The following is a 22544-nucleotide window of genomic DNA, read 5'->3' on the forward strand; positions in this document are numbered from 1 at the left end:
TTCCCCAAGCTCCTGTACATCCCTGCAGCTAATTCCATCCCTAGCCTGAGGGAACTAGACTTCACTGTGGCCAAGGAATTCTGATTGATTGCCCTCTTCCTTGTCATTGATCCTAGTATGGATGTTTCACAAGAAATGCAGCATTGCTTCCTCCTTACCCATCCCATTGTACCCCTTTCCCTAATTTGAGAATAATTGACACAAAGACTTAATAGGTTAAAATATGTCTTGTTGGATTATTGTAGCACTGAAATAATTTTCTCCTCATTTTAATTTCAGCATCCTCTTGATAAGGATAGATTCAAATGGAATCCTAGGCCAGGAAAAGTAAGTGAGTTCTTTTTCACTGTATGTGACTATGAGGTTTTGAATATTTTGCTACAAATATTTTCAGAAGGCAGAATCATTGAAAGAGGCCATTGAGTATGACAAAAAAAATCATATCTTTCTACTTTTGCCTGGTTAAATTAATATGGTTGTTGAAGATGTTGTTTAGTTGATGATAGGAGGTGCCTGTGACTCTGCCACTCAGAACACAACTGATCTCGGAAGCAGGGTTGTACCTGGTTAGTATTTGGATGAGATATAGGCGGAAAATTGCATTCTAGCTTAACACTGATTTTGTCCCATTTAAACCAGTGGCATTACATGTGTGCAAATGGTGTGTGTGTTCTCCTTTTAGATTACTGTGGTTTACGTTGCACCTCTGAACCCTTACTTGGGAGTAAAGCACACTTGCATAAGAACTTAAAACCTCTATTCAACTAAAGACAATGAGCAGAATGTGTGTACATTTTTAGATCTGTGTAATTCAGATAAGAATAATAGAAATAGAATGTGTTGGCCTTAGCTTAAGACCATTGCATGATGTTTCAGATGGTTATTTCTGATGATCCTGGCAACAAAAATAAACATGAGATTTACCATGATGTGCTAGATGCTACAGCCTGGGTGTTTGCAAAAGCAGCATTGATCCGAGTTGTTAGAGGATGGTAAGAAACACATACTTTGTACTTATGCCATCAGTCTGAGCTGTTGTATTTACTAACACCACTGCTTGGAGATCTAATGAAACTGAACATTAGGAGGTGAACATAGCACAAAAAATGAGTGGAGTTTTTTTAATTCTGCGAGTTTTAAAGCCGAAGGAAATTCTTTTTGGAATACAGGCAGAGATTTTGATTACTTTCCTGAAACCTGATATTTGATCATAGTTCGCATCAACATAAGATGTGTTATAAGTGTACTGCATATCCCAAGGCAAATAAAATTTATGATTACACTTTATTAACTACTATTTTGGTTTTAAAAGCATAATATAACTTTTTATTATGCAGTAAATATGCACTTGCTCAGATATCGGAGATGAGAACGGAGATCCAAATATTTTCCCCCAAAGAAGCATTTCTTTGGTGAAGAAATTACATTTTCCTAGCACTCCAGCATCACATTTGCTTCTAGGGGGAAATGCAGTTTTCCTGTCTGCTAGGACACGGGTCTTGAGTTTCATGATCGTGGGATGAATGGTTGCATGGGCATCATCGACACTTGTTGGGAAGTCCCTGTGGCATCACTTCTAATGACCAGATGTCACCCACCTGGCTCTTGTGCCGGTTTGTAAACTTCTAAATATGTATAACTTTTTAACTCACATTTTAAAGACTGTTTCCCACAGTATCAAGTCATGTACATCCACAGGCATTTCGATAAAATATATTGCCTATCATCCTAACAAAGCGTGGGCATTCCTAACATCAGCACCCACACAGCACTAGCCCGCAGGTCTCTGTGATTTCTGAAGTGTGAACTCTCTCGTACAAGAGTGCAAATACTTTTCGGAGCTTGCCTGCAATCCAGAACTACTCTGTTAGAGCGTAAACACATCACTTGACCCTCGGCAATGTGTTTTTGCTCTAACAGAGTGCTGGCAAGCTCCAAAAACCATTTGTGCTCTTCCACAAGTGTGCGAGGGCACTTCAGAAAGCGCATTGACCAGCGCAGAGACTAGCACTGTGTGGGTACTGATGTTATGAGCGCCCATGCACTCTTAGTCAGAACGTCGTCACCCGTTATATGTATACTCTTGCATGCATATTTCCTATTAGCTCCAAACATTAATTCAGAGAGTTACAAATAAAACCATTACCCTTTTTTAAAAAAAAAACCTGATTTGCAAAAATGAATTTATAAAAGTGTGTGTGTGTGTGTGTGTGTATACACACACAGCCCATACATACCTGTGCACCAGAGAGAGAGAGCGCAAGCGTGTGTGTACAAATCCCGCTGTTGGAATTAAATACAACACTGCTTTATATCATGAATGCTGAGAACATACAATTGTTTCTACTAGTATTGGTGCTGTGTTAGACACTCCTGGTCAGAATAGTTACAATCCTGTTTTGGTTTTATTAATATAGCTGGATTCTGTATGAGAAACCAAACTTGCAAGGTCAGAAATATGCTCTAGAAGAAGGAGAAAAGGTGCTGAATAATATCTGGAATCCACACAGTGAGAAACATCAAGAAAACTTCACTATTGGTTCAATTAGACAAGTTGAGAAGGTGAGTACTTTACTGTTAATTATGAGAAACAGACACTGGTTGACAATAGGAGGAAAATTACTTCAAAGTAGTCTCATTGAAATTAAAGACAACTAGGGCAGTGTCTGAATTTCAGTAGGACTACTCTGAGTAGTTTTCCTCATGTCAGCAACTGTTATGCAATGCTAACCTTTTGCATAACCTTTCGCAATGCTAACCTTTTCTTGTTGCCTTTTACCTTTTTAATATGCTACAGTTTCCTAGCTAATGAAATTCCATGCTGCTTATAGAAGCCCCAAAGCCTCAAGTACTTTCTTCAGCCTTTTAGTACCACTTTTCCTTTTTCTATCTCCTGGGCTTCTTTTTCAGTCTTGCCCTGATCAAGCCTCTGCCAACCTACTTACTTTCTTCAAATTAGATATTATTATTGTTATTGTTCTCATATCAATAAATAAAATTTATTTACCAAATAAATAAATAGAATAAATTAATAATATGTGCCAGCTCTTTAAAAACAAGCATGCAGATCAATGATAACTTTGTTAAATACAGTGTGACAATGAGTGCTTGGGATTTTAAAGCCAGTCAAGCATTTTATCATCATTTGAGTTTGATGTTTGATAACTGGGATAATGCTACACTAGTAAATTATAAGAATACAGCTTATGAGAACAAGGTAAGTATGCTGTATGGTCAAATGAGAGATACGGTGAAAATATGATAGAAAATGAAAACTATTTATTTATTTATTTATTTGTTTTATTTCTCTGTGTAAACCACCCTGAGCTATTTTTGGAAGGGCGGTATAGAAATCGAAATAATAATAATAATAATAATAACAACCACCCCCAGTGAGGCACTACCTTGGCGATATCTATAACAACTGACAATAAAATTCAGCCATCCCAGGTCCTTGGGAAGGACTCGATGTCTGGATAAAACAAACCAGTCAATAACACCTGTCTGACTGTGTAAACAAGAAATAATAATAATAAAAATACTGAGGGAACTCCCTCCTAACCAGGGTTAAGGGAGTAAGTGCTCCCTTAACTCCATTTACATGATCATGTGTTAGCACCGGCTGCTGCAACACTGACGGGTGCCTGCCCATCACTGTGGATTCCTCATAAAGTACTGCACACTCACACCATCATGGGATTTCCAGTGGTCGGAACAATGAGTCCCAGCCTCAGAGCAATCCACACTGCATGGGGCAGGGCTGATTGTGTGGAAGCACGCTCCCCCCAGGAAAATAATGCTAATTTGGGGAGAAGGCAAGGCTTGGGAAGCCTTCCTGCCCCCACCAACCTGGTAGGTCGTGTGAATGGCCCAATCTCTTCTGTTTAAAAAGGAAAACTCAGCTGTATGTTTCTAGTGGAACTGACTTGTTTGGCTTATGAACGGTATGCATTGCAGTGACTGTTGTTCTGCTCTGTTGCTGATATGGTGCTCTTGTGTTAAAATGTGTGAAATTAAAAATAACTTTCATGCAATGTTTACTTCTGCTGGGCAGGATACAGATTAGGTTAGTTATAACTAAGTACATTGAAATATATGAGACAGGTTAGCTATGATTAACTGAAATCCCATTAATTTCAATGAGACTTAGTCACAACTGTATCCTGCATCCTACCTACTTCTTTATTGATTTTGTGTCATATAATTTTATGAACCCAGAGGGTTCTAAGGAGCCATGTTTGTAGTAAGAAAAGGTAAATTCTATCCAAATACACATAGTCCTGTTCATCAAATGTTGTTCTTACCATCTGGTTTGCTTTTCAGAATTGTAGCATTCCTGAGATTGAACTTTACCCACAAGCTGGCACTGATCAATTTCCTATCTACACTCAGAGTTCAGTTGCTAATTTGGAAGAACTGGGAGTCCAGAATCCTACTCTTTCCGTGAAAGCAGGCATGTAAGTACAGGTGGCCCTCTTTATCTGTGGTTTTTGCGCTTGTGGTTTTGTGTATCTGCAGTTGGGCAACATGTACCCGACCTCATTATCCGCAGTATGCCGTTTGCTTATCTGCGGTTTTTGGCAGCAGAGTTCTGCCCTTACATGATCATGTTCTTGCTGCACATGTTCATGGGTTGTGAGAGGAGTTTGGAGGAGGACAGTGGAGTGCTTTGGTCTGCATGTTTAGAATTTTTTGTGCTTCTAAAAGCACAATGGCCATTTTGGATAGTATTTGGAATCGTTACAGAGCCATTAGGGGCTTGAAAGTGTTATTGCTCTGGAGCTTTTGGAGACTTTTGGGAGCCATTTCTATGGAGCCTTTTGGTAAGATGCTAATTATCACTTTTATAAACTTAATTTAGTATATGTGCTGCCGAAGTGAGCTATCTTTTATCAGATCATGACGATAAGATCTCTTATGCAGTTGCCAAGTTTTGCCTAATAGCTAGCAGAATTCGTAAGACCATGTTATGTACCTGAACAATTAAGTATCACTATCTATTGAGGATAACTGTTATATAATGACTCGGTTTCCCCTTAATATGTTTAATGTTTTTAGGAACTTTTAGGTATCTTATGTATTTTTATTTTTGTTTTTCTGTATTTGTTGGGCAGTGTCTGAAATAAATATTACTACTACTAAATTTAATTTTAATTTTGAAGAAATTTTATTTTTATTTAAAATCTTTTTAACAAATTACAGTACATATTTAATCTAAATTGCAATTAAAATTGAATTTAAATTAAAAATTGATTTTATTTATCCATTGAAAATTTATTCTCTCAGTCCTTGATTCTCACACACTATGTGTGTGTTTACTTGAATTGGATTTAATTTTGTACTACTTCTTAGGCCAATTTACCAACCAATTGGGCCAAGGGGCTTGTGCTGCCAAGTGCTGGACTATGCATGTGCTATGGACTCTGCATGATTACACATTACTGGAAAAGCTGGGGGCATTGATGGAGGAGTGGGAGAGAGGGGAAGAGCTGAGGTGGCCAAGGCAGAGTGCTGTGCTTCATCCTTATTTCTGCTTTTACCCTGTCTTTTTGGTGATTTTTCGGTCATTTTCCTGGGCTCCGGAACCTAAACCCCCAGTTCCTATTTACTTAAGGTTTCATTATCTGTGGCTGTAGGCAAGAATAGAATCCCTTCAAATAATGAGGGCCACCTGTACCAACTTTATTTTATTTATATCAGTTTCTGAGCCTGTGAAATGATGTAGCAAGTAAAACAGCAGCAATCAATAGTTGTTGGCTGCTTTCATAAGGCTGGAGGAGGAGGTTTAGGTTCCTAGATTGAATAAAAAGGGCAAAAAGTCCCCCAAAATGTGAAAAAGGCAAAAAATAAATAAATCACACTACTGTATCATGCTCTGTGGAGTTTCATTGTGCCCTCCATGTGCCCTGCAGTGCCCCCCAAAACCATCCAAAAATGTCCACAAAATGCCTCCTGCTTACATGGTGCTTAGAAATGCTTATAAAATGGGGGCAGGATGTGACCAGTGTTCCTTCTAACAGGGATTAAAGGTTCAGCATAGAATTTTACACTACAAAAAATAACATCTTTATGAAGTAACTGGATTTCTACAAGACTTTCCTTGAGCCACCAATGAGGGAGAGATCAGTTTAACAAGAATCAACTTTGTTTGCTAAGATGGTTCCTGTATCTGTTAAAACTAGGCTGCACCAGTAGGGATGTGCATGAACTGGTTTGGTCGTCTTTTTCCGGACCAGTTCGGTGGTGGCGGGATTACCTTTAAGGAGCAGGGAAGGTGCCCTTACCCACCCCACCCACCCCAGCACTGCCGCCAGAACTGCTGGTGTGGGGCTGCTGCGTACCTCCTTGCAGCTCCGGTCAGTGTCAAACCAGAAGTGCCCCACACGCACCGGGCACTTCCGGTTTGCCACTGACCAGGGCTGCAAGGAGGTACGCAGCAGCCCCACACCAGCAGTTTTGGTGACAGCGCGGGCAGTGGAAACACGGCTGGCACCCTCCCTGCTCCTTACAGGTAACCTATCACCACCACCGAACTGTCTGACCGATCGTTTGTACACATCGCTATGCACCAGTGGTTCACAACATGAACAGTTCAGAACAAAAGGAGGCTTTCAGGGCCTTCAAATGTTCCCCCAAATGCTTGTGTATGTATATCTTATATCAGTTCACTACTCCTCTTCACATTTGCATCTGCACTATTCAAAAGCAAAATAAGTTCACTGTCATACTGAAGTCACTTTTCTAGCATAATGATGCTATGGCACTATGTAACCAATCTAATTTGGCTTCATGATGATGTCACAGATGCATTGCCCTTGCTGTGAAAGGGTGTTGGGAAGGGGAAATGTTGTGAAATAGGTTTTGTCCCTTTTTTCCAGTCTCCCCACACCCCTCCAAAAGAATAGATTGAAAGAGGTGGCACTTTTATCCCAGCAGTGAACATGTTTGCAAAATGTCCCCTCCCCTCTTTGAGCTCAGCCCTAAATACAACTGGTCATATTGTCCAAAGCTGGATTGTAACTCACTTGCTGTTGCTACATTTAAGAGTAGCAAGAATAAAATTCCTTGAATTCTCTGAAAAGAGAAACTTTGGCCCTTTGAATCTATATGAACCAGAGTCAAAACTCCTGGCTCTTTTAAATTTTTGTCAGTACTGCTAGCTGTAAAGTAGCTCAGTCGTATGCAGGGTAATAGGACTACTAGTTCTTTAAAGGGCCCAAACAGTAAAAAGTATAGATTATTTTCTAGTGGTCAAACCAAGACAGTGGTTAATAACTATGATGGCTGAATCAAATCCCTGTGTTCTGGAACAGTATAACTCTGAATATCAGAGGTTTAGGATAAATAATAGGAGAGCGTTATCTCCTTTATGCCTTGCTTTTTGGATTTCCCAACATCTTTCTAGGAACCCTAACCCTGCTAAATGAGCAAAGAGGCACCTTTTTAAAGTTGTGATTCTCTTTATTTAGCAGAGGGAGAGCAACTGGCCCTATCCAACCCCAGCACAGCACACCTCCAGTGGCTGTTGCTGTTGTCTTATGTTTCCTTTTTAGACTGTGAGCCCTTTGGGGACAGGGAGCCATTTAATTTATTTATTTCTGTATGGAACTTTGTTTGAAAAGTGGTATATAAATATTCATTGTATTCATCATATTCATTTTAAAAACATGATGCTGGACAGAACACTCTGTTTGTTTAGACCAGGCCTGCTCAACTTCGGCCCTCCTGCAGATGTTGGCCTACAATTCCCATAATCCCTGGCTATTGGCTGCTGTGGCTGAGAATTATGGGAGTTGTAGTCCAAAAACAGCTGGGGGGGCCTAAGTTGAGCAGGCCTGGTTTAGATCAATGGTCTTTTTATGAGAATTTGCACACAAATCTTCTAATTATTTTAATTGGATCAATTTTTCTCCTCATTCTTATAGATGGCTTGCCTATTCAGATGTTAATTACAAAGGAGAGGTGATGGTTTTGGAAGAAAATCACAGCCCAGGTGAAATTTCAGCAGCTGATGTAAAATCCTTTCGTCCATTGAAAATGGTGAGGAAGCAAAGATTTTCTAAACAATTTTATACGAGTTCATTCTCTCCTTCCACACTCTTACATCTGAATCTGTTCCATGCCTGAATACCAGCAGTGACTGAGATGAGGTAGAGCATGGATCTGTATCAGTAGACTATATTAAGCGTCCTGAAATGAGTAATTAAGTTAACAATTTGGTCTGGAACCTCTCTAGGTTGTAACAAAAATTCAGTGACTTCATCAGGAGAAATATGTTTGCCTGGAGGCTTTACAGACAGGGCTTCTACCCCTAATCTCCTCCAGAAGAGAGTGTGTGCATTCACATACCAGCCAAACCTATCCTGAAGTCCCTTCGAGATCCTTGGACGCAATCCACACACAAATCGCACTTTGTCTTGCAAATTCTAGTTTATCTCGGGTTGTAAAAATGCTGGTTTTAAGCTACTTTTTCTGAAAACGCCGAAGCAAATACTGGGAGGCACTGACGTGGAATCATTAGCATGATGATAAGGATACACTCTTTAGAAATGAAGATGTAGCTCTTTAGTACTCTTCTCCCCACCAATTGGCTAGAAGGAAAATACGGATAAAAACATGTGAACTTGCATCAAAAGCACACCCGAGAGCAGAAGGGAGGGGCTGCTTCCCTCAATGCTGTGAGTGTGATTTGAAGTGGCTTCGCTCAACACTTACCCTGCAGCATGAAGCCATGTCTGAATATCTCCCTGGTGCTCCTGAAATGATTAGAACTGATTAGAAGAGATGTGTAAAATCTTCACCCAAAGTTTTTCTTAAGAGAAGAAATTAGTAGTCATCCCATTTACTCTGCACTATAAAGCATCCTGAAGGCTGGCATGATGCACAGCATACCATAGGCAGTTCTTTTGCAGGCATCTAAAACAATCATTATTTCCAGTGGCTGTAGCATCACACAAGCAAAACTGTGCAATTTTACATACAAGAGTGCCCTTGTGCAACAGTGCTGGCGTTGTTTTAGACATCTGCATGAGTATGGGGTGTGCGCATCATGTCAGCCTAGAAATAGTCATTCTTTTTACTTAGAGTGATAAAGCATTACATATAATATGTGAAGCAGATAGCTTTTAACATTTCTACAAGTTTTAAAGAAGGCACAAAATGGAATTGTCTACCCACCTATTCCTTTTGGATTAAACAGAATCTAGTACATCACATGCTCTGTGTATACTTTGCCTCTGTTTGAAGTCCCTCTGCCTCAAAAATCATGTTTACAAAAGGAGCACTTTTCACAGGAGGCTAAAATGTTCAGGCATTGGGAATGTTGTCTTCCATTGTTTCAGCATGTTGAAGAATTTAAAATTATTTTAGAACAATTTTGCACATACAAACATGGCTCTCATTTTGGGATCCCTGTTTGTTGTAGTTTTTAAAGCCACTGTTTGATAGCATGAGTGAAGAGAGAATATGAATATGACAAATAGTGTTATACAACTTTTTAACAAAAGCTCCCAAAGCGGTTTACATAGAAATAAATAAAATGGCTCCCTGTCCACAAAGGGCTCACAGTCTAAAAAAGAAACATAAGATGGACACCAGCAACAGCCCCTGGAGGGATGCTGTGCTTGGGTTGGATAGGGCCAGTTGCTCTCCCCCTGCTCAGTAAAGAGAATCACCACTTTAAAAAGGTGCCTCTTTGCTCAGTGAGCGGGGGCAGGGGTATTCACACCGAGCATATTTGGCTTTTATATAAGTAATTTTAGATGTTAGAGAACAAATTACCTTATTCAGCCATGAAGCTTATCAATCCTTTTGTAATTGTAATTGAGCACAGACTAGAGCTGGCTGTAATTAATGAATTGCAGATCTGGTTCGAGATCCGTCGATGTTCATAAGAATGGGTTCTGCGCCTGCGCAGGAACCCCACGGTATCCATGCCTGAGCTCGTCGAAGCGCCCAAGCCACGCCCCCACGCTGCTGCGTGCTATATAAGGCGCGGCTCAGGCGCGTAGTCCCTCAGTTCTTTTCCGACCGCCTTGTGTCCTGGACCTGCGGTCCGTGCCTCTTCGTCTAGTTCCTCGGTTGTTCATCTATCCTCTTGACTCAGACTGGAAATATCGGAATTCTCTGGCTCTACTTACAGAACGGCTTTCGGAAATCTCTGGCTCTCGTTTTGGACTGGCTTCGGTGACTTCTGGCGAACGGACGCGGAACGGCTTCGACCTTGCTATGGCTGACGGAAAAAAAAAAAAAAAAATCTTTCAAATGGTGTGAAGGCTGCAGGGCTAAGTTACCCTCCAAGGACCTTCATGACCTCTGCCTTTTGTGCCTTGGTGAGGAGCATAACGTCTCCTCGTGTAAAATCTGTCTGTCTTTCTCGAAACAGACTCGAAAGAATCGGGCTCTTCGCCTCCGTGCGGCGATTTACGATGAAGTTTTGAGCCCATCTACACCGGGCACTCCTCGACCGTCGACATCTAAGGCGCCAAAGCCTTCTTCGACGTCGAGCAGAGAAAAAACCTCTGACATAATTCCCGCCAAAACGTCGTCTATGTCGACAAGCGCCTCGACTTCAGATAGACACTCGACACTCGAAAAGAAGACGTCATCAAAGAGCTCAGGCTCTTCTACCTCGAAGCCCTCACATCACTCCAAAGACCGTGATAAGGCTTCGAAACATCGACATGATGACCTCTCAACTCCGACTGACTCCAAACGTCGAAAGACTCACGAGAGCCCGCGGAGACACACACCATCTCCCTCTGCGGCGCAGTCATCAGAATCGAGGTCGAGACCTTCGACGTCAACTGACTTCGCAGTACAGACGGTGATTCTGGAGGAGCTACCCGTTTCCTCGACACCGATAGTTATCGACGTGGATGCCCCTTCGACGCATTCTCCCGTTACCGGCATGTCGACGTTGAGAGTGCTCGATACCGAACCACATCAACTGACTACGTCGAACCCTGTTTTCAACGCCGGACGAGTTTTGCCCGACGACGAACAGGCTTCGAACCTTCAGCGATCTCCACGAGCTTCGATACCGACAACAAGAACTCTCTCACCAGCTCCAACGCCTTTGGCTTCGTCTGCCTCTCCATCGACACCACAAGCCTCAGCCTTTGCGCCGTCCACCTTGCACACTCCAGTCCTGTCAACATCGATGCAAGTAACCCCTCGATATCGACCACCGATACCGACTTTCCAGATGGTGGATGTCAATGCCGAAGAATCTCTCCCAGCAGCAACCCGATCTCTTCTGTCTCTCCTGGACTCGACGTCGAGCGGCCGCTCGACATTTACCGGCTTCCCTTCAGTGGGCGTTGAAGCCGAGGGAGGAACACCTACCTTGTCTCATCCTCCAGCTCCACCATCCTCCAACTTGCCACACACTCCTTGGCACTCCTGTGGTTATAGACACCCTTCCTTAGGGGTCTCTTCTCCAGCTGGTCCCTACAGAGATGGCGTTAACCTACCCTGGAGACAAGTAGCACCTGCTCATCCCTTTGCAACTTTTGCGACAATTGCGACCCAAACGTGTGGCTCCATGAACAACCATTGCGCCACACAGACTTCACCACTCCACCTTAAGTCTACATCTACACAGACAAGTCTCCTAAAACTACAAAGTAATTCAGCCACGCAAACGGATCCTCACGGTGCTGAAGACGCTCAACTGCAGCCTGCCTCTCCCTCAGAACACTACGGCTCCTCTGACTTTGAGTCCGACCCTGAGGACACCAGTTCCATTGTGGAACCACCTACGGCTGTGGCACCGGTAACTTATGTTTCACCAAATGATGAAATGAAAGCATACCACAAACAGATTCGGGCCATGGCTGATGCTCTTGGTCTAGATATCCAGTCACAGTTGGCAACTATCGAGGACCCAGTATATAAATTTATGCTGAAGACTCAAATGACAGCCCCAGTTGCCCTTCCAATGTTACCAGTAATTACAAGGGCTGCGAAATGCGCTTGGGAAGTCCTCCACACTTCCACCCCGACGTCAAAGAAATTGGAAAGTCTCTATAGAATTCAAGATAGGGATAACGACTATCTGCTCAAACACCCGGCGCCAAACTCTCTAGTAATAGATTGTGCCACGGCGTCTAAGTCTGGCAAGAGGTACACAGTCCCTCCTGATAAGGAAGGTAGAAAACTGGACCTATTGGGAAGGAAGATCTATTCAACCTCTTGCCTTTCTATTAAGGTAGCAAACTATGCGGCCTGCACGACAATGTACACTCATGGTCTCTGGGAACAGTTGGAGAAAGATTTGGACTGCCTATCCTTAGAAGACTTTAAAGCTAAATTCCACCAAGTCTTAGAGAACTCTGGAGACCTAACACGCAGACAACTCAGCATAGCCAAACATCTAGCTGAGAGCGAATCTCGGGCAATGGCGGCAGCAATAACCCTGAGAAGACACGCTTGGCTGCGGTCTACGGGACTCCAAATGGATATGAGAGAAAGAATAGAAGGATTACCATTTGATGGTACTGGCCTTTTCAGTGAAACAACTGACTCCACTATGGAGCAGTTGAAGAAATCGAAATTCACTGCAAAACCTTTCAGCTCGCATCCTTCGACCTCTTCCTCAACATCAACGTACAGGAACAACTATGGAAAATTCAAACCTTCCTACAGGTCACAAGACAGGCGTGACTTTAGGAAGCCCTACTCGTCTTACCAACGTCGCCCGTTCTATAATAAGAAAAGGGCTCCTCAATCACAGCGAGCGAAGCCACAAGAACCCCAAAAGCGTCTTTGAAACTGTGGACTGCCCATCGACACCAACCTCCCTACCGTCTCCATACACCCCCCCTTCCCTGCCAGCGGGGGCCTCTCCACCAGCACTGACGGATCTCTCCATCCTTCCGTCCCTGCCAACGATCAAACTGGCAAGCCATGCCCCCGCATGGCACAGCATAACATCGGACCGGTGGGTCCTGAAGATTATCACATATGGTTACGCAATAGAATTCAGGACTCTTCCACACTTCACGGGGGTGAGATGCACTCCCTCCTCGAGGCTGCTTCTGCAGGAGGTGAAGGAGCTTCTGGAAAAGGGGGCTATTGCCCCGGTGTCATGGGCAGACAGGCTAACGGGGTTCTATTCACACTATTTTCAGATCCCCAAGAGGGATGGGGGGATCCGTCCCATCATGGACCTCCGTTGTCTGAACAAGTTTATCCACGCCAAAAAGTTCCGTATGATGGCGTTGCAACAGATCCTCCCACTACTCCAGGGGGAAAAGTGGCTTGCGACGCTGGATCTCAGGGACGCCTATTTTCATATCAATATACGTCCCGACCACCGCAAATATCTACGTTTCACTGTCGGCGACAAAGTGTTTCAGTACAATGTATTGCCCTTCGGACTGTCCACCGCTCCGAGGGTTTTTACAAAATGTATGGCGGCAGTGATTGCCCATCTAAGAACCAGGGGTGTATCGGTCTACCCTTACCTGGACGACTGGCTCCTAACTGCAGAAGTCAAAGACGAGTTAGTTTTGCACATCCAATATGTAGTGAACCTACTTCACGATTTGGGCATCGAGATAAACTGGAAAAAATCGCATCTGGAACCATCACCTATAATCTCCTACATAGGGGCAATCCTAGACACAACACAACAAAGAGCTTTTCTCCCAGAGGAGAGATTCAACTGCATCCTGAACCAAATCTCCGAGTTTCAAGATCATCCCCTACAGCCAGCCCGTATGATTCAACGTCTGTTGGGCCTTATGTCAGCTTGCAATACAGTAATCTATTATGCGAGACTCAAGATGAGAAAGCTCCAACTCTGGTTTCTTTCAGTATTTCGTCCAATCAGAGACAGTCAATCAAAGCGCCTTCTACTTCCCCCGGATGTACTCCGGTCGCTCTCCTGGTGGACCAAGCGGAAGAACCTACTCGAGGGAGTACCCTTTCGATCCCCCTCCCCTTCGGTTTGGATGGCGACGGATGCCTCGCTCCAGGGCTGGGGGGCCCATTGCGACAACCACAAAATTCAAGGGAAGTGGTCCCCTCAACGTGCCAAATTGCACATCAACTTCCTAGAGCTTCTGGCTGTTTTTCAAGCACTACAGTCATTCTTACCTGTCCTTCAAGGGAAAATTGTTCAGATCCACCTCGACAACACAACCGCCCAGGCATATATAAACCGCCAGGGAGGGACGGTCTCCCGGAGTCTGTGTGCTCTCAGTGTTCAAATGTGGCACTGGTGTATTCTACACCGCATTTACCCCAAGGCTGTTCACATCAAGGGCCTGGACAACACCCTGGCAGACGACCTGAGCAGAGTCTTCTTGCAGGACCGTCAGCACGAATGGGAACTCCGCACGGATGTGATAACTCCCTTCTTCAACCGGTGGATGAGGCCCTCAGTGGACCTCTTTGCTTGCTCAGAGAACACGAAATGCGATCGCTTCTGTTCAAGGGCGGGCCACGACAGTCTGTCTCTCGGAGATGCTTTTCAGTTGGATTGGTCCCTAGAGACACCTTACATGTTTCCCCCCCTGCCATTGATACACAGAGTGGTAGCTTGTCTTCTCTGCAATCCAACCAACTGCATCCTAGTGACTCCATGGTGGCCAAGGCAACCTTGGTTTCCGCAAGTACGCAGACTGGCGAAGAACTGCTACAAGCACCTACCTTCCTACCAGGATCTCCTCACTCAAGACGGAGGTCTCGTCCTGCACCCGGACGTCAAAACCCTCCATCTAACAGTGTGGAAGATAGTCTGCTGACTCATATCCTACTCAACCAGCGCAAGGAATCTACGCGCCGCAACTACAAGCGCAAGTGGGACCGTTTTAGGTCATATGCACGCTCCAAGGGATTCCTTCCTAAACGAGCCTCAGTCCGGGAGGTTCTACGATACCTTACGTCTTTGAAAGCAAAAGGCCTGGCCAACGTGTCTTTGAGAGTCCATTTATCTGCCTTGTCCGCATACCATCCGGGCAGTGACAACTCTACACTGTTCTCGCACCCATTGAGCAAGGCCTTCCTGAAAGGCCTGTCAAATGTGTACCCTACAATCAGAAAGCCAGTAGAACCATGGAGTTTATCGCTGGTTCTTTCGTCACTGACTCAGGCTCCCTTTGAGCCCATGGCTACGTCCTCCCTTAAACATCTCTCTTGGAAGACAAGCTTCCTGATTGCTATCACAACAGCAAGACGTGTGAGTGAACTGGCGGCTCTCAGGGTGGACCCCCCTTATACTTTATTTCAACCAGACAAAGTCCGCATGCGTTTAGACTCTACTTTCCTACCAAAAGTTGTATCCGACTTCCACTTGAACCAGGATATCATCTTACCTACATTCTTTGGGAACCCTACTTCTGCTCTGGAGCGCTCGTTACATGCTCTAGACGTGCGCCGTGCGCTCCTATACTACATAGACAGCACAAAACCCTTTAGGCTCTCTACTCGTCTATTCATATCGTATAAAGGGCCAAGGAAAGGATCCCCAATCTCGAGACAAAGATTGTCCAGATGGCTGGTAGAGCTTATTCTCCTGACATATCATCTACAAGGCAAATCACCTCCAGAAGCCATTAAAGCCCACTCCACCAGGGCTGAAGCTTCCTCTGCTGCACACCTCTCTGGGGTCTCGTTCAGGGATATCTGTAAGGCCGCAACTTGGTCTTCGGAGTCTCCCTTTATTAAGCACTACGCCATAGATGTACGCTCTGCGGCAGAGGCCACCTTTGGGAGAAGTGTTTTGAAACAGGTGTTGTTGTGACTACTGCTCCCTCCTCCTACTGGAGCTTGCTAAACACCCATTCTTATGAACATCGACGGATCTCGAACCAGATAAACAGGTTGCTCACCTGTAACTGATGATCTGGTAGAGATCCGTCGATATTCATAAGACCCTCCCAACCTTCCCCTCTGCAGTAGTGCTACTTCTATGTGCGTATAGGTGTGTGGCTTCTATCCTCTTCAGGATATTCCCCCTTTTTAATGGATGAACTTACCTAATTTAAACAAAACAAAAAAGAAGGAAAGACTTTAGATGATCGTCCTCCACGGCGGTCGTCCAAGAACTGAGGGACTACGCGCCTGAGCCGCGCCTTATATAGCACGCAGCAGCGTGGGGGCGTGGCTTGGGCGCTTCGACGAGCTCAGGCATGGATACCGTGGGGTTCCTGCGCAGGCGCAGAACCCATTCTTATGAATATCGACGGATCTCTACCAGATCATCAGTTACAGGTGAGCAACCTGTTTTTAGACTTGCATAAAATTAATGGAAATCAAAATGTGCATCCGGATTTTGCATCGTGTTTTTTAAAAATCTTGTTCTACATTTTAGGGTGGCCTAAAGGTACAGATGCCTATGAATATTAAGGTGAGTACTGAATATGTTAACTGTAAATTAATCTGTTAGGGAAGGAAGTCAGCGGCTTGAAATCCTGGTTTTCAGAGTTTTTAAAGCTCTGAAAACCAGGCTTGATTCAGATATCCACCAGAACCATGATTTAATCTTGATTCCATGCAACAGCTTTGGGCATGTGAACACTCTGCCCCTGCTTTGTACATGAGGAAAGGCAGGCTTCTACTTCCAGTTCTTTCTCTCCTCATGAATGTGCTTGAGGGGATGTTGTGCAGAATCAAGATTAAACTGTGGTTTCACATGACATCTGAATCAAGCCAATACCACCTGTCTACCCTTTCTCCTTTGGACCAGCCAGTTGATGATCATCTGAACTGGGTCTTTTTGTGCTAGAGAAATTATTCACTTTCAGGACACACAGTAGGGCATATGATGCAAGAAACAATCTCTCCTTGTTAACTAAATCTTTCTTCAAATTCCTCCTTCTTTTGGAAAACTCTTGAATTGTGCAATAGTAGAAAACACAGAAAAGTTGAGGGTATTACTCTATTCCAATTTTTGCGGTTCCTTTTTAAAAATAATAGGGTTGGAACAGATCAGAAGTAGTGCAGATGGATCACCTGCTTAAAGAAGTCTCTGTCTCTGACAAGTACTTCACAATTGAGGCCTGTATTCTAGAACACAGTGCTCCATTAGCAAAAGAGAGCAAATACAATGCAGTGTACCTATAGAGAAGAACTGATATAATTTTGAGTCAAGGCAGTCACTCACTTCAGATGGTTTGTTTGTTATGAGCGCATTCCTCTTCATACACAAGGGGATGAGATTGAAATTTTCCTTCAACAGCTAATTACAAGCTGCAGTTTCCTGTTACATCTGACCTTGGGAAACTGCAGCTTGTTACAAACCGAAAATGAAGCTTCCTATCTCCTTCTTTTCTCTTGCACACAAAGAGACCTTGTGTTTAAAAAACACAAGGTGGCAAAGGGGAGAGCACATGAGCCCAAGGCTCATACCAGCTCATGAATGTAACAACAAACTGTTACATCTGAACCAGGCTCCACTGCAGGCAATTAAAAAAACAACAGCTTCACAGAATATCTTGCAAGTAGTTCTAAGATCTGGAGATGTATTTTGAAGACCCAAATCTTTCACATTCTGCAGTTGATGATATATGAGAAACCACACTTTGGAGGATGGTGTAAAGAACTTTCTGAAAATGTTGACTGTGTTCCAACACTCTTCAGAAATGCTGATGATTTCCAGGGAATTGGATCAGTACATGTCATTGGTGGAATGTAAGTATGATTCAGTTTCCACTTTCAAACTTCCTTCTTAGAACTATTGCAGGCAAAAAAGCTCCCATATTCTATCTATTGTTCTAATGACATGGGAAACCCCATTTTATCTATCCCTAGGCTCTGGTCAAAATCGCAACCATAATCATTAGCAGTTTAATTTTTCATTAATACTGATGTCTGCACCTGTTCATTCTTTTGAAGAGAGTGTGGAGTCATAGCCCAAGGTGGCAAAGGTTAACATGAGGAAACTCAAGATTCCCTTTTCCTCTCATGCTTGTTTTCATCTCCCCAACCCCCTTCTGTCCCATGTCTGAACTGCTTGTTATGCAGTGCTCATCTGTGTGCTACCATAGTACTACTTTTAGCAATGTGCTGTTGGGAAAAGAATGAGAAGAAAATACATATATCTCTGAACATTTATAGGTTCATGTATTCCTGTGATTGTATTTTCACTATTCCATGCTTAAGAATGTGACATTAAGGCAACATAGTAGAACTCTAGTATAACTTTGATATTACTGTTATCTATTATTATTATTTATTCGATTTCTATACCGCCCTTCCAAAAATAGCTCAGGGTGGTTTACACAAATAAATAATAAATAAGTAAGATGGATCCCTGTCCCCAAAGGGCTCACAATCTAAAAGAAACATAAGAAATAGACCAGCAACAATCACTGAAGGTATTGTGCTGGTGGTGAATAGGGCCATATTGCTTCCTAGTCTTCCACAATACTGCTTGAGCTAGCTCACAAAAACAAAACCATTAAATAGTATAAAATTAATTAAAATTAACTAAAACAGAACCCAGTTAAAATTAGCTTTAGGGACTGGTTGTTTTTTAAACAAAAACCAAAACCACTAGATACAAGCTGCAGTAAGACACTGGAACCTTGATGTCTTTTCATCTCAGTAATGTAGATAACCTCTCTTTGACCCATTCTGCCATACAGTATCTGTCATTTGAACACACAGGACTGATCTTCCTCACTAAGATATCAGTAGTGTTGTTGGTCTGTGACTCAAATTCCTTTCAGAACCTCAAACAGTACACAAAATAAAATATTTGGGATCAGGCAAAGCTTTCTGTGAAATATTTCTTCTGGGCTTTAAGTTTGTGCACAAGCACACACCATAAACCTTAAATGACATTGTAGAATAGATATTGTGGTAAACCCTAAATCTTAAAAGTAGTAATTCTCTCATTTGTGGCTTTTCTTCTTCTTTTATTTCAGTAAGTCCCACTACAGAGGTAACTTAAAACATATGGTACTGACAAAAAAAATAATAATCCATTCATCGTTGCCAGATTTTATCCCTAGCAGGATTTATTCACCAATAATAATAAAGATTCCCTTTAATCAATTTAGCTATTATTGCTTTCAGTGCATACATTTTACTTATAAACTTAACCACACAATTTTTCACATGGTGATTCAGGAAAAGACATTGATTTCATTGCTTTATGTATGAGTGAGTGAAGTGGGAGTGACTGAAGATTGTGAATACTTTGGATTGTTTTCTCATAACTTTTGCTATGCAAACAGCTTTGAGAACATTTTGTTGAAAAACAGTGGCTGATATCCTGACTAAGGAAGTACCAGTACAGTGAGAGAATAAAAATAACAGCACTTACAGAGGGGAGTACTGATTTTTTTTACAGCCTCCCCTTCCCCAGGAAGTCCTGGGTGCCACTTCAAAAATATGTTCCTGAAGACTGCCCTCAGAGGCATATTTTTAGGTGGCACACAGGGTATCCTGAAGAGCGGGAAGTCCAAAATCCCCCCACCATGTGCTGCTAGTTTGGAAGAACTGTTCTGATCCTCTCACTGCAATGGCACTTACTTAGTCAAGATGTCAATCAGTGTATACATATTTTTGATACCTCATGATAATTTAATGATTGGGGACATATGCCCTAATTGCCCTAATAATATGTCTGACTTAGCATTTCATTTTTGTATATCAAAAGTGTGCTGCCCCCACCTAATAATTGCCAGTGTACTTAAGTGGCACAGCGGGGAAATGCTTGACTAACAAGCAGAAGGTTGCTGGTTCGAATCCCTGCTTGTATTATTTAGGGCAGCAGCGATATAGGAAGATACTGAAAGGCATCGGCTCATACTGTGCGGGAGAAGGCAATGGTAAGCCTTGCCTGTATTCTACCAAAGAAAACCACGGGGCTCTGTGGGCGCCAGGAGTCAAAATCGACTTGACGGCACACTTTACCTTTTACATATAAATAAGGAACTGGAGGTATATCCTTCCAAATAAACTTTGGGCCTACAGCACTGGTACATCATGCCCAACAACTCGCCCTACCATCATGTCCAATCCAATGCTTTGTTTTTGTACATGATCATATTAAGCATGCGGATAGCCAATATATGTATAATTTTGCACATAGTCCCTGCCCACATCAGGAGCCCACACCTGCCTAGAGCCCACAGTCCAGTAGCTTGCCTGATATATGTCAGTTACAAAGCCTGCACCCAGCTGCTCCTCTGCACATTACTAGTGATTGTAAACCCAACTCACCACACTTGCTGCTTGCCAAGAAGAAAACTGGTGAGGGGGCTGCTGCTTCTTTCAGAGGGAAGAAGGGTAAGAGAGCATTTCAGCTTGTGTGAGTTAGGGATCCTCTAAAAATTCTCCAGTTTTCCCCCAGGATACAGTAATTAAGAAACTGAGCATGTATAATCCCAAAGTAAACTTTGGGCCATCTGAAATATCCTCAGAGCAGTTCACATGAGCCTTACTCACTTTACTTCTCAAAACTAGGCCACCCAGTGAGCCTCATGACAGAGTGGGAATTTCAACCCAGATCTTATTGCTCCTTATTCTGTATGCATTATTACACATTGGTAGTAATTCTGGATGGCAATCATTATTCTGCTTGCCTTGACTCTTGCAAATATTTTGCCACCAAGATAACTTGCATTTGTTCATGAGTCCACATTCACATATCTGCCATCATGGAAAATTAAACTGCCCTGAGCCATTTTTGGAAGGGTGGTATAGAAATTGAATGAATGAATGAATGAAAAATTATTGCTGCAGCATTAATGCCACAGATTGAGCATGTCTGTCCAACTTAATGTTGTAGCTGCATGGTCCAGGAATACATATAAATTTCAAAATCTTCCATGTATGTGTGTGTATTCCTGGGAACCTATTGCACATCCAGGACTAATATTGGAATCTGAAAGTTTTTCACACCCAGCTTTTAGTTCGCATCCCCTCCGAAATGGAAGTCTGAGTTTACATATCAGCTAAATTTACCCCGAAGTCCCTGCGAGTTACCGAAGAGCACTTCACTCACAATTCAGGTTTTTCATTGTGCGTTAGAATGTAGCCTGATTTTTATATCTGGGTTAAAAATAAATCCACTTTTTGCATCGAATTTTGGGGGCAACTTCAAACTTGCAGTAAAAGTCTCACAGTATAGCCTACTGTCTGGGAAAGCTCCTGGTATGACACTTAATATGATATATATGGTTGATATAAATTTCAAGGTATGACACTTAATATGACTGTTATATTTGTAACATTCATTTGTAACTATTGCTAAGTATATCCATCACTTTTTCATTGCGCTTTGTGACTAATGCAGATGGGTTGCTTATGAGAAAGAACGATATAAAGGCCAACAATACCTGCTAGAGGAAGGAGAGTATGAAGATTGGCAATCATGGGGTGGAGTGAACAGTATCCTGCTGTCTTTTCGATTTCTGCAGGCTGTAAGTACTGCTAGTTTGAAAACTGGCTTTCCTTCCAACCTTTTATTTTACCATTTCATTGGAACTGAATGTGAATGATTAAATAGGCACAGATATTATTTTTCACAATTCTGTGAAATCTGGGAACAAAGAGGTTGGTTATTTTGAACTTCTGCTGCCTCTGCAAATCATCCTGTTTTTCTTTACACTTCTCATTTACTTCTTGGTCATATCTAGCATACTGACATTCCATCCACATGTGTCTGATTAAAGCATTTCATCAGATAAGTTCACAAATATGTGAACATATTTAAGAGAACACCTTTTTCATTATGAACCCTGCCGCCTATTAAGATCTTCAGGGGGATTAGAGCTGCTCCATCCCTGTTGACCTTTAGGAAGCAATTGAAGACAATCTCTTCAGCCAAGCTTTTTAGATACTTTAATTTTAACTTTTACGTGTTAAATTTTTAAAAATTTGTTTTAATGTTGCAAATTGCCTAGAGACTTTGGTTGTGGGCGATATACAAACATGCTAAGTATTTATAAACTTATGGGAGTTGTGAAATAGCTTGTATTAATATTCATTATTATGGGGTTTCACATGAGAGTTTGCATCCATTGTTCTTTTTCATGAGTAGTGATCTGCTCTATACTAAACTTTTAATACCCTTTCTCTTGTAGGAAATCTGTTTCCCTTTCATGGTTTCTTTTGGTGTCATCTTAAATAGTTCAGAACAAATTTTCAAGAGACTAAAGGTCATTTAGACTGTATATAGTCAGTGGCTGACATCCTCATCTGCTTGTGGAAGGCTGTCACCTAGTCCAAGGCTGCACAACTTTAGCCCTCCTGAAGATATTGGGCTGCAATTGATGGAATAGTCCCATCATCCCTGACTACTGGCCACTGTGGTTGGGGATAATGGAAGTTTTAATACAACTGTGGCTGGAGGGCCAAGTTGTGCAGCCCTGCACTAGGGCAAAGCCGTTCTTCTAGCTCCTCATGCCAAGTCTGGAGCTTGCCTTCTAGACTAGTGTTGTGCTACTGCAAGCATGGTTACACAACAGTTGGGCTACCTGCAGCACACCTCATTAGCTGTAAAGGGCATTCTTGCTCAAGAGCGCTATAGCACAGGCCCATGAACCCTCAGTTTTTAGCAGAACTATGTGGTATTTTTACGC

At 42.7% G+C, this 22544-nt stretch overlaps 1 protein-coding gene across 2 annotated transcripts in view; it reads left to right on the plus strand.

Annotated features, from left to right (window-relative positions):
* CRYBG3 (crystallin beta-gamma domain containing 3) overlaps nt 1–22544 on the plus strand; it is a 93116-nt gene that overhangs the window by 41440 nt on the left and 29132 nt on the right. For both annotated transcript variants that reach the window (XM_053308755.1, XM_053308756.1), the window contains exons 5-12: nt 280–327; nt 877–992; nt 2418–2562; nt 4324–4457; nt 7926–8040; nt 16322–16357; nt 17507–17640; nt 21257–21383. In XM_053308755.1, the coding sequence (XP_053164730.1) occupies nt 280–327; nt 877–992; nt 2418–2562; nt 4324–4457; nt 7926–8040; nt 16322–16357; nt 17507–17640; nt 21257–21383 (855 nt within the window). The remainder of the gene's footprint in view (nt 1–279; nt 328–876; nt 993–2417; nt 2563–4323; nt 4458–7925; nt 8041–16321; nt 16358–17506; nt 17641–21256; nt 21384–22544) is intronic.

The sequence above is a fragment of the Hemicordylus capensis genome, chromosome 3 (genome assembly GCF_027244095.1).
Source record: "Hemicordylus capensis ecotype Gifberg chromosome 3, rHemCap1.1.pri, whole genome shotgun sequence".
Taxonomy (NCBI): Eukaryota; Metazoa; Chordata; class Lepidosauria; order Squamata; family Cordylidae; genus Hemicordylus; species Hemicordylus capensis.